Below are 15,311 nucleotides of genomic sequence, written 5' to 3'. Positions count from 1 at the left end.
TGAAAAAAGATACACCTCTTTTTCAAGGGAATGAAAAATCTATTTTTTTTTCATCGTACAGAGGTGCGCGTGGTAGACAAATTTTCGGGAAGACTTATATTTGAATAAACAAATATAAAAAAATATTATTCCAATATAAAAACTTCGAGAAAATCGCCAAAAACCTCAAATCAACGTATTGGATCCGCGTTAATAAAGATTTTTTTGGAATATGTCTTCTTGCTTCTCTTTAATGTTGCTAAAATATTCTCTTTTGATTACCTATGCTCAACTGTTTTAGTTAAAACATCTTTATTATTTCTTTTTTCTGCATTTTTACAGCAATAAAAGCAACTTGAACTAAAATCGAATTATTTTGCGTCCTGAACAATTAGTTTTTGTTCATTGACTCTTCTTCCTCCCTGTTTTACAGCTGATGCAATGATTCCTGTTGGAAAACATGCAAAATCTTCAATAAGAACGTTAGTTTGACCGGCTAAAGCAATACAGGATTGGAGATATAAAACCTGGAATAAACTTCAAGAGGATTTTATTTATAATTCCTGTAAATTAACGATCGATTGACCCAGCACAATCGAGTCAGCTGTAAAACAGGCAGACTTAGTGAATAAACAAATCTTTCAGGAAGCAAAAGAATTCGAATTGTGGTAAAAATGCCGAAAATAGAAATATAAAAGATTTTTTAATTAAAGCAGTTGCGCACTAGAAATCAAAAGAAAATATTTTAGCAACATTGAAGAGGAGAAGGAAGACAGATTTCAAAATCTTTTTATTAGCGCGGATCCAAAACGTTAATTTAGTTGCAAAAAAGCTATTTACCATGTCAAAAACTGTGTACACCTTAAAACTGTTCCCCCAGTTTTTGCCGCTTTTTTCGAAAGTACCTGGGATGCCAGCACATCCTGTCCACATAACTAGAATACGGCGCCATGTGCTATTACTCAGTAAATAACACATCATTAAAAATACTTAATTTCATTCAAATATCAGCTTTAAGACTATCCCTGGACGCCTTTAGAATCAGCCCTGCCATTAGCATCCAAGCTATAACAGAGGAAAAACCTTTCAACTTACGTCGTTAACTACCGTCGTAGCTTTCCCCGCATTATTCAAAAACAGAGGTTCTTTAGAGTCTTACCTTGGCAAAACAAAAAAACATTCCGCTAAAAGAAAGAGGAAAGAAACCATAAATCCGACCCCAATACAAAATGGCTACAAAGAAACCGTTACACAAATATCCCATCGTCCCATAAAATCTTCACAAATCACAGGTGCCTCCAAGACAGGAAACGCTCACGCAGTGGCCATCATCGACAAAAATAACAAAAAGAACTCTTCGCCGACAACAAACTGTAGTATATTCAGCAGGGAAACAACAGCCATACTCAATCCCTCAAATATGCAAAGAAGTTCCGTAAGATAACGTTTAAATAGTCACAGACTCACTTAGCGCGCTACTTGGATTACAATTACATCCAAACCATTCAATCACCAGCTAAAAAATGAACAACCACCTGTATGTCCAAACTGCACAACCCAACTGACAGTCAAGCCAATCATTGAATCGTCCATCATATACCAAAGATCGCCAAGATACTCAAGAATAAAACGAACAACATCTCCAGAATTACTTTTGGGAAGGCGGAATCAAAAATCATGTGTCAGGCACCCAGATCCTCTTCTTGTAAATAAGGGTGTCGAGTGTAGAACGCGTTCTTCTTTTGTTACTGAGATTCTGTTGGTACTGGATAAAACTAGTGTTTTCAAATAATTCCTTTTTCCGGTGGTCCCGTCCAACCATTTCGGAAAATTTGATTTTGGAAAAATCGCCAATGAACAAACAGGGTTTTCAACTGTGTATTCAATAGCAAATTATTTTTACTCGCCATCTACTGATCAGTCAATAGTAACTAAAAATTTTAGATGGTCTGAAAAAATTAGTCCGAGTGGTACGATAATTCTCAAAGAGACCCTTCCGTTCTGCAAGCAATGAAAAAGGGTGTTTTTTTCAAAGACGGACACACAAAATATATCATACCAGTTTAAATTTAAATCTGCACTTAATTAGTGTAACGTCATAACTGTAAACGTATGTATGTAAATTATTTTGTCCTAAACTGACCGTCCCTTATCCATTATAAGTTTCTCCATTTAACTCTCCGGATTCTGAGGTAGGTACACGCCGCAGTCGTTCATTTAAGTAAACCGATTTCATTCTACACATTCCACCATTATGTTATGCTGGTTAGCTGTACTTCATAAAATATTGCCGAAAATTATGTTTGCGAGCGAAATGTTAAGGGGGGAAAACCGCCGGCTTACGTTCCGAATCTGACCGCACCGCCCGGCTAGCATGTCCGAAAGATGCGCAACGACAGCTATTAATTATTGTTTTGAATTTTGATAAAGTGACCGGTCTTTGCTGATTAATGTCGCTTGTATTGATTAAAGCTCTTTAATATAGCGCGCTCACGGTCGGGGGAGGATATTAATACCTAACGGGGCAGCTACAATATTGCACTATATTGTGGAAGTGGGTCGCTGTAATTACTTAATAATTTAACATTTTTGCTGCAATATCGCGGCTGTTACATATTTTGTATCTCTCGCGTGGTTAAAGTTAAATATTGCGTTTAGCCTATTTTAGTTTTAGCTATAATATGTCGAGCTCAGAAAGAATAACTTTACAGAGGACAGAAGCAATTTCAGGCACTTGCCTTATATTGCAGCTGTCATATCATAGTTCGCTTAGGATTTCCGAAACGGAAATGAGGTTTGGATATCTGTAGATACAATCGAAACATCTGTCACCATATTGTCGAATATCATATTTTAAAAACACAATTTACTGTTAATTAAGTAGCTAATTTATCTTCACAGAGTCTCCATTTGTACGAAGAGGAAAGTGTTTTAGCCCTTTATGGGCACACCAAACATTGGCTTATCTCTACATTTTCCTTCCATTTAGCCATATCGTAAGCTACCTACTTAAAACATCACTTGATGCTGTTTCTCCAGGAAAAGTGCAGGCTTAGAGTGCATCTGCATGTAAAATGTTATTCTCAAACTCGAGTAGGTATATCCTTGTAACAGTAGCTGTTTAAAAGGGTTGAATTTTTCTCCAAACGAATGATAATGATGGTATAAGCCCACCATAATTCGATCCATTTTCGTGGCCACGGTATGTATTACCGTAGTAGGAGAAATTCCCTTCACGTTCTTTCCAAGACGAGTGTTTAAAATCATTTAATTTTTGTTACGAATTCTAGCTATCTTCACCACTAAGCACGCAAGTTCAGTTTAAAATTCCTCATTTTTGAATAGCACAATTTCTTTACGCTTAATAGCAAGTTAATTATTTGCCGACCGAAAATATTCGCTTGGCTAAAGCTTGACCGGAGAAGGCAATTTTGCTTCAAATTGTTTTCACTATTTTTTAATTGTCAAATTTTAGGAAAATTTGTGTTAAATCAATGTCCGAAGAAAATATAGGAACCTTGTGTCTGGTCAACTCTGAACGAAATTTGTTTGCGGCAAACTAACATGGTTCCCCTTTTGGTAGTCTTACACCGAATGCTTTCGAAAATCCCCCAGAATGATCCTTACTATCCTATGTAACTAATTAAAGCCTATTTCAACATTAAAATGAACCATTTTTTGTAAGAATACGTGAGCTTTAGGCTGTTTCTCAGAACCCACACATGGGAATTGTGCTGAATCTCTAATGAAGAAGAAAAGTAACTAGATTCTTTTTTTAATATTTAATTTAGAGTACTTTATAATATTTAATAATTTAATTCTGTCAGAACCTTTGGTTACAGGAACCCCAATTAAGATAGTATTTACTCTGTTATCCCGCACTCATTGAAGCCTAAAACTTCCTAAAGCTATTCAGAGGACAACGCGCTATAGACATAAAATGACAGAAACATGTAAATGTAATGTCTGTCTGTAAGTTGTTCGAATCCCTAAAACATAAAAATTTCAACCCTACCAATCTCTATATAAAATTCGAAGAAATTAACTCCACATTAAAAGCCACCGTTACAGCTTACAAAATGAATTTGTCTAACATGAAATAACAACCGAGGCACCTTGTACCTGAAGGCTTTAGCTATAGAATCCACTTTTTAATAAGTTTATTTACTGCCGGTTCGATTGTTTTAATAAACTCGTGTGGTTTATTCTCGGGTTTATTGTTAATATACCTGCAGAGTGTAAATTAATTGAGTGCCTATAATACAGGGTGTGAATCCTCGGGTGATTTTAAGGAGAAAAGTTTATATCAACATATCTCCTAACCCTCTTAGTTTTTGAGGTACAGGGTGTTTTAAGAATTTTAAGAAAAAAGTGAGTTTTGATCATATTTTTTATCACTCTTAGATATTTTTTTGAAATGTTGTACAGACCTTTTTTGACGTAAAAGATTTTTAAAATTTTCACCAGTGACGTTCGTACGGAGTTTGAACTGACAATTTTATTTATTAAAATCACTTATTAAAATCACCCGAGGATTCACACCCTGCGTTTTGGTTAACTCTAAAATTCTTCTATTTAGGTTTTGTTTAAGCCCGTTTAAGATTTACTTTTTGTCTTATTGTTCACGATTATAACACGACAAGTGTGGGTAAATACTTAAGTAGATCATGAAAATTCATAAGAATTTTGAGCTTAATTTAATTTTGGCTTAAATCGTTTGAGTTCCCCGGTTATACCTACTATCTATTGCCTCTATTTATTTTTTTAGCGCATTTCCACAAAAATAAAAAAAAATGCGCTATTGTGGCCACTTTGTCCGTCCGTCCGTCCGCTCGTTTTGCGACGCTACTAGTTCTTTATCTTAAGAGCTATTGTTCTACTTTTTTCGCTATTTGGTTCGTTATGGTGTCGAGTTTTGTACCAAAGGAAGGAATTTTTTCTGTAACGCATTCAAAACAAGTTATTGTAAAAAAAAACAAAAAAACAGTTTTTTTTACAATGTTCCATAATTTACACCAGTTTGACCGATTGCAATTTTTTACTTATAAAAGCATTTGAATTGAAATTGATACATAGGCACTTGAATAAAGGGAAATCAACACTGCCAATTTCAAAAATTGGTTATGCACGCATGCGCAGTGCCAACTTTTTTTATTATAGGAAGAATTTAAACGAAAATTTGTACATAAGCACTTGGGATAAAAGGAAAAATCAAACGCCAATGTTCAAAATTTGGTTTTGCGCATGCGCAGTGGCCAAACTTTTTTTATCTATGGAAGAGCATTTAAGTGAAATTTGATATTTAGGCGCTTGGAACAAAGGAAAATCTAACATTAGTTTTAAAATTTAGGTTTGCGCACGCGCAGTTCCAACTTTCTTATTTAGAAAAGCATTGAAATGAAATTCTTCTCATAAACTGACATTGAAGTAGCACGACAAAAATGGATTGCCCATGTGCAATGCTATCTTTCATATTTGTAGCCGGATTTTTACGATTTTATAGAAGTTGAATCTTACAAATGGGAAATGAATGCAAGTGGAAATGCGCTTTATGTAAATCGTTTACGATTACTTTTTAACTTGTTTCTGTTTTAAAATACATACCTAGAATAATTCGAGGAATAATTTATGTTGATGTCGATTTTACTTTTAGTTTAATGTAAAAGGTTTTCGCCTTAAGACAAGAAACTTTAGCTCATTTTCCAGCAGTACTTCCCGAAACGTCATATAAGGGATAAGGCTTAAATATTCTTATAAATAAGAAACTTGCGCCTACCTGATACGCGATATGTTTGCCTTTACTAGAAAAATCTTTTGATAAAATTTCAAAAAAATATTTCTATAAATAAGAAAGTTGAAATTGCGGAGTTTGCGCATGCACACATCTGATTTTACAATATGCGATATGTTTGTCTTTACTAGAAGCGTCTGTAGTTAAAATTTCAAAAAATATCTGTATAAATAAGTAAGCTGAACTAATCGTCAAGATTTATCTTTGTTCAGGTGCCAGACCTATAAGCTACCAAATGAAAAAAGAACGAACTAAATATCGGACGGACTGAGAAAGTGGCCATAATAGCGCCTTCCAACATGAGTTGGAAAATGCCCTTTACACACGATTTGGTTTTCTAATTAAACTTACGTTTGCGACGTGATGTTCAAGAAAGTTTCTCACCAAATCGTTACTGAGATATTGCTACACAACAGTGCAAAGACTGTAGCTGTAAAAATCAACTTTAAAGCTTAAAGACGGTATCCTATAATACAAAGAAGAGAGACGCCCGTTAGATTAATTAAATTTTAGGATTGCATCAGATAGTTTGTAAGGCGAGACCGAAATCCTGTTTTCAAATTAAATTGCTCACGTTCGTTTGCTATTTTGTCAAATTAGAGCCGAGTTTTTGTCCACTGGGATATGGGAAAACTCTTTAGTAAACTTAATGGAGATGTTCCAAAATATAACAGACGCTACGATCCTGCGTTGGAGACAGGGAGAAAAAAATACCTCTTTATTTCTGTTAAACAACGTCACAGTGATATTGTTTGATATTTGGTTCACAGTTCATTATGGAAATTTGAAATAAATCATTACGGCCCGAATTATTTTTACCTGAATAACACATTTTATAGAAACATTGATCTTAGACGTTACGTATGCTCTATCCAATCGATTTCCATTTACAGCTGGAAAGTAGGAATCTTTATTTTAGTGGGTGGAAACATTTACAATGGAATTAGAATTGTTTTCACATCCTTTTGAAAGAAAAATAAAAAACCCGCAAATTTTAGACCTGTGGTGGTGCAGTTTACAAACGAAACCTTTTGAACCTTCAGAAATCTCGGACTTCAGATCTTCAAAATCTGCCATTTGAGCTGCCCGATTGTTTTGGATTCCGTAAAATTCCAAACCCCTAGCATACCGTCTGTCCTCCACTGTCTAACTTTAGATTTAATAGTTTATATTGGTGTACTTATTGAAATTAAAACGGGTAGAGTAGCGAGATTTCCATTAAAATTACATACCAATATTACAAATTAGATATGTAAGCTCACCGGTTGAAGAATTTCTTCCTGTAACCAATGCCAGGTTTTCTTTTGGTGTAACAAGAACACTAACTACACTAAATTCGGCAAGTATTCAGTCATTTTCGTGTTAACCCGATTAAAGTTACTGCTCGAATGATATGTCACCTGCTGTGTAGGTGCGATAAGAAAGCTGACGTATAACCGACGTCTAATTGAAAGTAGATTTCGATTGGATTAAGGACCAGTTTTCACGCTCGCCATTTAATCGCATTTATAAATAATATCAATACGTCACACTTTGTTTTTCAAATTATATTCCGTGAAAATAGGATAATGGAAAGTAAAATAATTTCAAGAAACGCTCGAGAGGATGTGAAAGCGTCTCACGAACCCCCCTTAAATATTGTAATTGGTAACCCCCTTCACACTTAATCAGAACGTATTACTGTCAAAATTATCCAAAAATCGCTATAAGGAAACGCCAAATGTCCTTTTAAACGTTACCGTTGTATGGTTAACTTCAATCGCAAAATAATGTTCATTATCTCTTTTATTTAAACCCATTGAATTGTCATAGTGAAACAAATCGGCCTTACTGATAAGTATTGTGCGGCTGGGGCGTATTGAATACCCCCAGACCCAGACACACGTTCAAAGGTTCCTTCCTGAAAGTGAATAGTCATGGGCACTACATATTTGTATAACCTTCCTTTTTTACCAAAAATCGACTGCACCAAAATTACTCGGGAAAAAACTTTTTCTAATTAATTTTGGTGCGTAGAATCCAAAACGATTCGTACTTTTTCGATTAGACGTCTCAATCAAAAGTTATGGGCAAAAAACGAATTTCGACGAAAAATTCAAAGGGCTGTAACTTTTGATCTAGGAGCCCGATCTTGGAACTGTTTGAAATTATGGATTCTACAGGCTACATTCTATAAGAAAATATCGGTCGATCTGACACAATTTTTTTTCGAGCCAAAAAAAAGGCAGTGTATAACCTTTTTTTACCAAAAATCGACTGCACCAAAATTTCTTTAAAAAAGGACAATCGAATTTTCCTTTTTTCAGAGGTATTTCATACGTTCAAAGGTCCCTTCACGAATTGTATAGGCCAAGTAGTAAAAAGGTCCCGTCGTATTAATACGGGCGTCATTTTGCTTGAAAATATAGAACTGAGGGGTCTGGAGGGATGGCTTACCCCCCCAGTATACGAAGATTTCCTAGGTATGGGTATACATATGATTTCATGATGACGATCTGACGTGGTGCCTCCCCTGAATGTATAGGGTCAGCCATTTTGACTTTGTGGTGCATCAAGTACCTTCATTCGTTCTCTAATCGTTCAAGGCCTTTCTGAAACATGTTTTTTTTTAACTAACTAACATACTGAGCAACCCAATGTTCACAAAATCCATTTGGAGGGCTATGTAGGGCATTTCAAGGGTTTTAAAAACTCTTTCCGCTCCTTTCTAACATTAACGACTCTTAAAACAGTATTTTTTGGACATTTGGTTATTTCAGTTGGGCTAGATTTAAAAACACATGAGAACCAAGGTGGTGAAAAAGGAGTTTTTGAACCTCTCTTGTTGAAAATAACCCTAACGCGGAAAAAATGGAATCTATGATAAAAGACTATTTTTTATGTAGTTAATGGATAGATTTGATCCTGATCCTAAGCTGTTACTGCCAGTCACACGACCGACGTCCAGCAGTAATGACTTTATGAATTTGTTAGAAGCGTCTAGCGTCCGTATTTTTGAAGCAATAAATAACACTCAATAGTTCAGTGCAGTTTTAAGTACCTATTTTGCTTGTCGCGATGAATAGGAAAATTGCGCAAATACGGTTTCCACAGGAGGTTCCACACATTTTCCCGCATTTGATAATCTTTAAAGTATTTATTTTCGTGGTCATAAACGCAAGGAAATTTGCATATGTTATCAATTAATAATTCCTCGTCATCATTGGACATTTTTTATCGTACTACTATCAAGTATGTCTATTTCAAATGAAGACAGGTCTACGTCCGCGTCTTGACAGGTTTTTGTACAGTCGCGACGTCGGTCGGACCGCTGCGTCCTCCAGACGAGCATTATAGTAGTGCGTCGTATGGATGAACTGCCGATCGATGGGTGGCCCAACGAAATCTCACCTTTAAGGACCATTACCTTTACCAACCGATACTGGATCGTATTTCTAGCAGCAAGTATTCCATTATTTGTTGTAACGGAAGTTCGCTTTGTGGTTTACATTTTTAGCTTCCTAGCATGTGCTAGGTAGCTATTGCGATAGCCGTTTTTTGAACATTTCAAAATTTCATCAAATGTCGACGTTTTAGACCATTTTAAGCAACTTTTAAAGAATAAATTTTTTTTCCGTCTGTATGTACGTACGTACGTTTGTTGGCAATTTTCTGAGAAAACGCCTCGACGGATTTTGTTGAAATTTTGTATATATGTTTTAGGCATACCGAACAGAAAAATAACGGGCCGGATTTTTGAAAAAAAATTTTGGAGCGCCGTAACGGCATCGAACTTTTTTTTTCAAATAGCAACCTAAAATTTTTATTCTATTATTTGGAAGACCTTATTTTCCTGGGTATATAACCTACAAAAAATTGGGCCGGGTTATATTATCAAAAAACGGAGAAAAAAATTGTCAATGTCAAAAAATTGTGTTGCATATGTGCAAAACGCAACGATCTTGTTTCTGAAGCAATTTTAACGAAATTTCTATGGTAAGTCCCTTTAATAAAAGCAGCGTACATATGTTGGCAATTTTTGGTTTCAGCTAGGAAGCTATTCTGGCAAGAATTTGACACCTGGTTTTAGAATAGTAAATGAGTAAAATTGCATATGTAACGCTTTATATGAAGAGTGAGGGTGAGTAGGTTCGGCGAAAACGACACGCAGTTAGAGGCAGAGATGGCTTGGACTCGTAATTTTCGTTGAACGGGTTTTGGGATTTCTACTCGCCTAAAGAGTAGATAACAATAAAGTTTGAGAAGAAAGCAATTCGGGGAAAAATTTCAAAATGAAGCATTCGTAATAGAAACGTTAGATCGCCGAGTAGTACGCTACTAAGTTTAAATGATCAAAGAATGAGGCCATAAAGAGCAAGAACTGTAAATTCAAATGTTAGCAAAACTATCGAAAGATTATTTGAGCCCCTTGCGCGGTTTGCGTTTACTTTAAAAAAACGAATACGGTTAAACTGATATTTTCATCAAAGATTAAGAAAATCGGATCTCAAAGCCTTTCCCTATTGTTGTACTATTAAAATACGACTATAGTTTCGGCGATAATCGCCATCAGGTGAACTATAAATTAATATAATATTAAAATAATAACTTACAAAATTGATCTAGATAACGAGCTGATTACTTACGTTAATTATTATTGATGGAAGAAATTGAAGACAGGTGGGAAATGAAAAGAATACAAGGTGCTGAAGTTACAATTAGAAAATTTGACCTACGAATGATAAAAGTTATACACAGTTACATGTTTAGATTTTGATTTGATGTTTAGACTGTGTATAACTTTATCATTCGTAGGTGTAAGTTTAATTAATTTATAGTTCACCTGATGATTGCGATTATCGCCGAAACTACAGTCGTATTTTAATAGTAGAACAATAAATGTATGGGGAAGGCTTTGAGATCCGATTTTCTTAATCTTTGATATCACTCAACCCCATTTAGAGGAACGATGGATCATGTTAAAAAAAAACTGATATTTTCAATTGATATGATATTACAATCAATTCAGAATAAAAGTTGCTACAAAATGCCAAATAAATAGCGTCAACAGTTCTCGACTTCTAACGACCGTTACGTGCACTCTGTATAAACTGCCATACAGGCACATGTAAAATTCCAAGGGATCCAACCTCGTTTGTTGCTTGACGTTAGGCCTATCCTATCTAACAAATCGAGCTGTAGAAATACCAACATATTTCAGCAAGGCATCAATCTATTACAAATGTACACAACGGGACCGTTCCAGTAGCGTTCCCCATCAAGGTTGGTAATAATGGTGATCAATCACTCCCCCCTTAAAACTGAGGGATGTATACGCAATATGTCAATACCGCCAGCCCTCCCAATTTTTCCTATCGCCCCGCATTCATGAAAAAGAAAATTTTGATTAGTTTCATATTTGCGCAAAAAATCATCGGCGTTTAATAAATATTTGCATAGGTCTCAATACTTATCCCAGTTCAGCGCAATAAATTTGGTACGGCGACGTTAGGTTTACATACACATAGTAGCGAGAGGGAATTTTCAGGAAAACACGACGCTCTCGCATCCTTCTCGTACATTATAAATTTATTTCCGTCTCGTCAATTGTCATGGAAAATAAATATACATCAAACGAAACATGGACCGGAGACGCGAATACACGTAAATAAATAAAAGTAAATAACCGCACTATATTTGTATTGGGATTGTTGGATAAAGTTGCGAAGTAGCTTTACATGCGTTTTTTTCTCAAAAGCTCTTGGTTTAGCTGTACCAAATTTGTTGTGCGGTACTAATAGGGAATTCTCATTTAGTTTCACAAACGGAATTTGTAGAAAACGCATAAGTGGAGTTCCAGACTGAATGTCTCACTCGGTTCCTTGCCATCTCCCTTTAATTATCAGGAAATCAATGGAGATTAAGGACACTTTCAGACTGCATTCAAAGGTAAGCAGCAGGGGTGAACTATCGCCGTGTCAGATCCTTGAAATCGTGCTTATTTGTACATTGTAGAGCACTTTAATTTCATGATCTCTCCGTATTGGTCCATTTGCATTATGTTCAGACCCTTTAAGTAAAGCTATACTCTCTTTTTTAAATAACGCGCACATTTAGTTGCATTTGTTCTTAGATTGTATAGGTTAGACTGCATCAGCAAATGCCTTTTTCCCGGTGAATTTCTTTTTAGTTTTTATCTCGATTTGGGAGGCTACTATACTGTTTCTAGCAGTTTCTGCCAATAGGTAACTTTTTTTTTGTTAGTTCTGTTCTGATCTTCTATCGTTAAATCTGGCAACCTCTTTCGCTCTATTTCAGACGAAAGACTACACTCTTCACTGTTTTTCAAATGATTTTCCATCCACGGTTTTGACGCGATTTTGCAACGCAGTGGAAACTAGACTGCGGGAATAAGGGTCCTTGGTGCGAATCCGGGTTCGGGAATAGATACTTGAAGATGTACTTATAGTGAGTTGCATTGGTGTACTATTTTTTTTAAATTCCACATTCCATCCTTAACTTATGTTGATGTGGATTTATCGTTACGATTTTGACTTTTCTGGATTTGACAGGGCAAAATCTATCAGGGAATGTTTTCCCATTTGACAATTTTTATGGCACTCGATTACCAAGATGAGATATAAGAATTTATTAAGCAATAATTTCTTTAAGCTTTTAATTACTTGCCGACGAAAAATATTCATTCGGTTAAAGCTTCTTTTCTTTGTTAAAAGTAAGGCTTCCTGAAAACGCGCGAGAAATTACCTTTCAAATCATGTCCAAAACGAAATTTTTAGTGGCAACCGAACGTGATGTGCTTTTGGTAGTCTTAGACTGAATGCCTTCAAAAACTTTCCAGACTATCACCTTGCTATTTTTATATTAATTAATTGACGCCTTTTGAGATGGCGTATTCAAGAGTAACACATTTAAAAGAGAAATATACAAAAATTAAGAAAATGTACAATTTCAAAACTAAAATAAACGTGTAAACAAATATAGCAAACGAGTTATAGCATGTGCAAAACCAAATTTTGAACCTGGGTCATATTTCATAAAGGAACTTTGCGAATTTTCACTTGTCACTTTGCAATTTCATTCACCAGCAAAATTTCATCGTAATCGATCGATTCGTTTTCAAGATATCGTGCTAACGGACGGACGGACAGACGGACAGACACCGCAAAATTATAAACTCGCTAAGAGCTCGTTAATAATGGACCATTTGATAATCCGGTTCCGTAATACTAAAATTTAAAACTTGTGTATTTATTATGTTCTTCAGTTTAAATTAAACAATCGTCAATCAAGTTGCTATTAGGAAAATTATTCCGAGCACTGGAACAAAAAGGTTCTTCGACGCATCAAAATTCCTGTATCCACACTGACATTACTCAAATTAGTAAAAAAATAACGAAATCATTAAAGAGTGACGTTGAACGCCTTTGGGAAACAAAAAGCGGTTATTAATCGCGGGGCAGAAAGAATTACGTCATTTCTGCTTTTCCCCAACTCGGCGAAAATGTTTCTAAGGAGAACGCCGACAATCCCATTCGAATTGATACTTATTCTGGAATAATTTAAAGATTTACATTCGATTCCGTTTGAATTGTAAAAATATACAAATCCTTCAACGGGAACATTTTTAAATTATCGCAAGCTATATACCGAAAATTCCCCTTTCTCTGATTGTGGCGCTATTTGTAATTAAAACCGTTGGATGAGGCGAAATGAAGGATCTCAACAAGTCGCAGGGGGATGATAAGTATTAATTATTCTTTCCATGATGGTAACCTGTTAATTTTATATCTGCGCGAAGAGGTCTTGATTATATATAATTTCCTCGAGCAAACATATCTGATTATTTCCTAATGAGACCGTATTTCCATATAATCGTGTGTAAATAATATAATTTGCGTTTAGATGCTCTCCGTATAATCATTTCGAGCTTAATCAACTTTTCGAATAATTTTCCGAATGTATACATCATAATTATCCGCGTGCGTTTTACTTTTCCCTCCAAATTGTTTATTAAATAACCTTCGTTTTAGGCATTTTGAAAATGAATGCGTTAACCCCCAGTTCAGTTGTATTTCTTCCCTCGAAAGGAAATAAATCCCTGTTGTATAAATTAAGCTCCCAGTTCTCTACATAAATCACGCTTATCAAAATACTCTTCTAAGTCGTTCACAAATACTTTAATAGTCCAATTAATTTTAATAACAATCAAGTATCAAGCTAGTATTAAATATATGAGGGATGACAGCAAGTTAATGGCTAATATCGCCGGTTTGATTTATTACGGTGAAGGTAGAATGTTCATTAAACAATTCCCAGGATCACCTCCTCATTCCTTGTTCCTTGATGAAGTTCGTGCATTCGGTATAATGTTTATAACAAAGTGAAGGGGTTAGAACCTGCAACATTGAATAAGATAAACAGCGATCTCTGTTGTAAACACGAATAGGGTGAATACTGGAGCATGTCATTGTGAAACCAATCAGTCAGTAAACGGAAGTTATATGACTTGGGCATCCTTATTCCATATTATGTATTGTATTGGTTTTCCGTATTAAATTTTATTTCGGTTTTTTTACAGAGAATGAAATGATTTGTCAAAAATAAAAAGTTGATAAATGATGCGAGTCGTACTATACTACATTCATAAGAAGGTGGTAGATGGCGTTATGTTTGAAGATAAGTACACACAGGAAAAACATAAAACGGCCAACCAAATTGTTGTAAAGTAGAGTATCCAGCACTGCGAACGATTTCAACTTTGGATCTTTGACAGTCACAGTTAATGACAGTTTGACAGTTGGCAACAGAAGCTACCAGCTTACAAAATTCGTCACTTATTTATTTTTCAGCACAATACTGACTCGTGTTTTGACCAACCAACAGTTTCTTATTACTTTCTACAGCTAGGTACCTTCTTTAAATGAGCTGAATATAGACTGATATATAGATTTTAAACAAGGCATATTTGATTTTGTTTCAAAAATTCGCTTGAGAATTTTAATTATTTATGCAAAATATCGTTTAGTAAGTGTCTAAAGCGCTTTATTTTCATGGCACCAAGAAATTATACATACACAATGTAGTGTCGATTTGCTGTAAATCAATATTTTTTGTAGGTGAATTACTATTTTGTTTTAGGAATAATTGAAACTTAAGCAGCAAATGAAATTTGATCGGCTTACGAGACTCATCCAGGACACACGGGCAGATCTGGAGGAAAAACAACACAACAGCTATTGGCAGTTAAAAAAAAAGGAAAAAACGTTTCACCGCCATTATAGTGAGTTTATTTTAAATACTGATCTTTGCGAACGTAATTTTACGCGAATAGGAATTTATTCTTTAGCTGGCGCTGAGTAATTGTTTTTTCGTACTTCCGAGACTAAAGTGACAACTTCACTCCATTATAACAAGTACTGAAGTGTCACTTTTTGTCCCACCGGGATTAAATTTGGACGAAAATTCCGGAAGGATGAAATTATTAACAAGGCAATTTCAGTAGGTTGTTCCACAATTTGTATGCGGCACTACTTCTTAAACT

The 15,311-nt window shown here is 35.2% G+C and overlaps 1 protein-coding gene across 1 annotated transcript in view; it reads right to left on the bottom strand.

Annotated features, from left to right (window-relative positions):
• LOC116170657 (neuroligin-1-like) overlaps positions 1 to 7,114 on the bottom strand; it is a gene marked incomplete at its 5' end in the record, with an annotated part of 122,872 nt that extends 115,758 nt beyond the window's left edge. The window contains one exon of the mRNA XM_031487162.1: positions 7,033 to 7,114. Coding sequence (XP_031343022.1) covers positions 7,033 to 7,114 — 82 coding nt within the window. The remainder of the gene's footprint in view (positions 1 to 7,032) is intronic.
• Positions 7,115 to 15,311: the final 8,197 nt, after the last annotated feature.

Source organism: Photinus pyralis, unplaced genomic scaffold (assembly GCF_008802855.1).
Source record: "Photinus pyralis isolate 1611_PpyrPB1 unplaced genomic scaffold, Ppyr1.3 Ppyr1.4_LG5, whole genome shotgun sequence".
Lineage (NCBI taxonomy): Eukaryota > Metazoa > Arthropoda > Insecta > Coleoptera > Lampyridae > Photinus > Photinus pyralis.
Note: the sequence above shows the minus strand (reverse complement) of the source record. Positions and strands in the feature narration are given on the sequence as shown.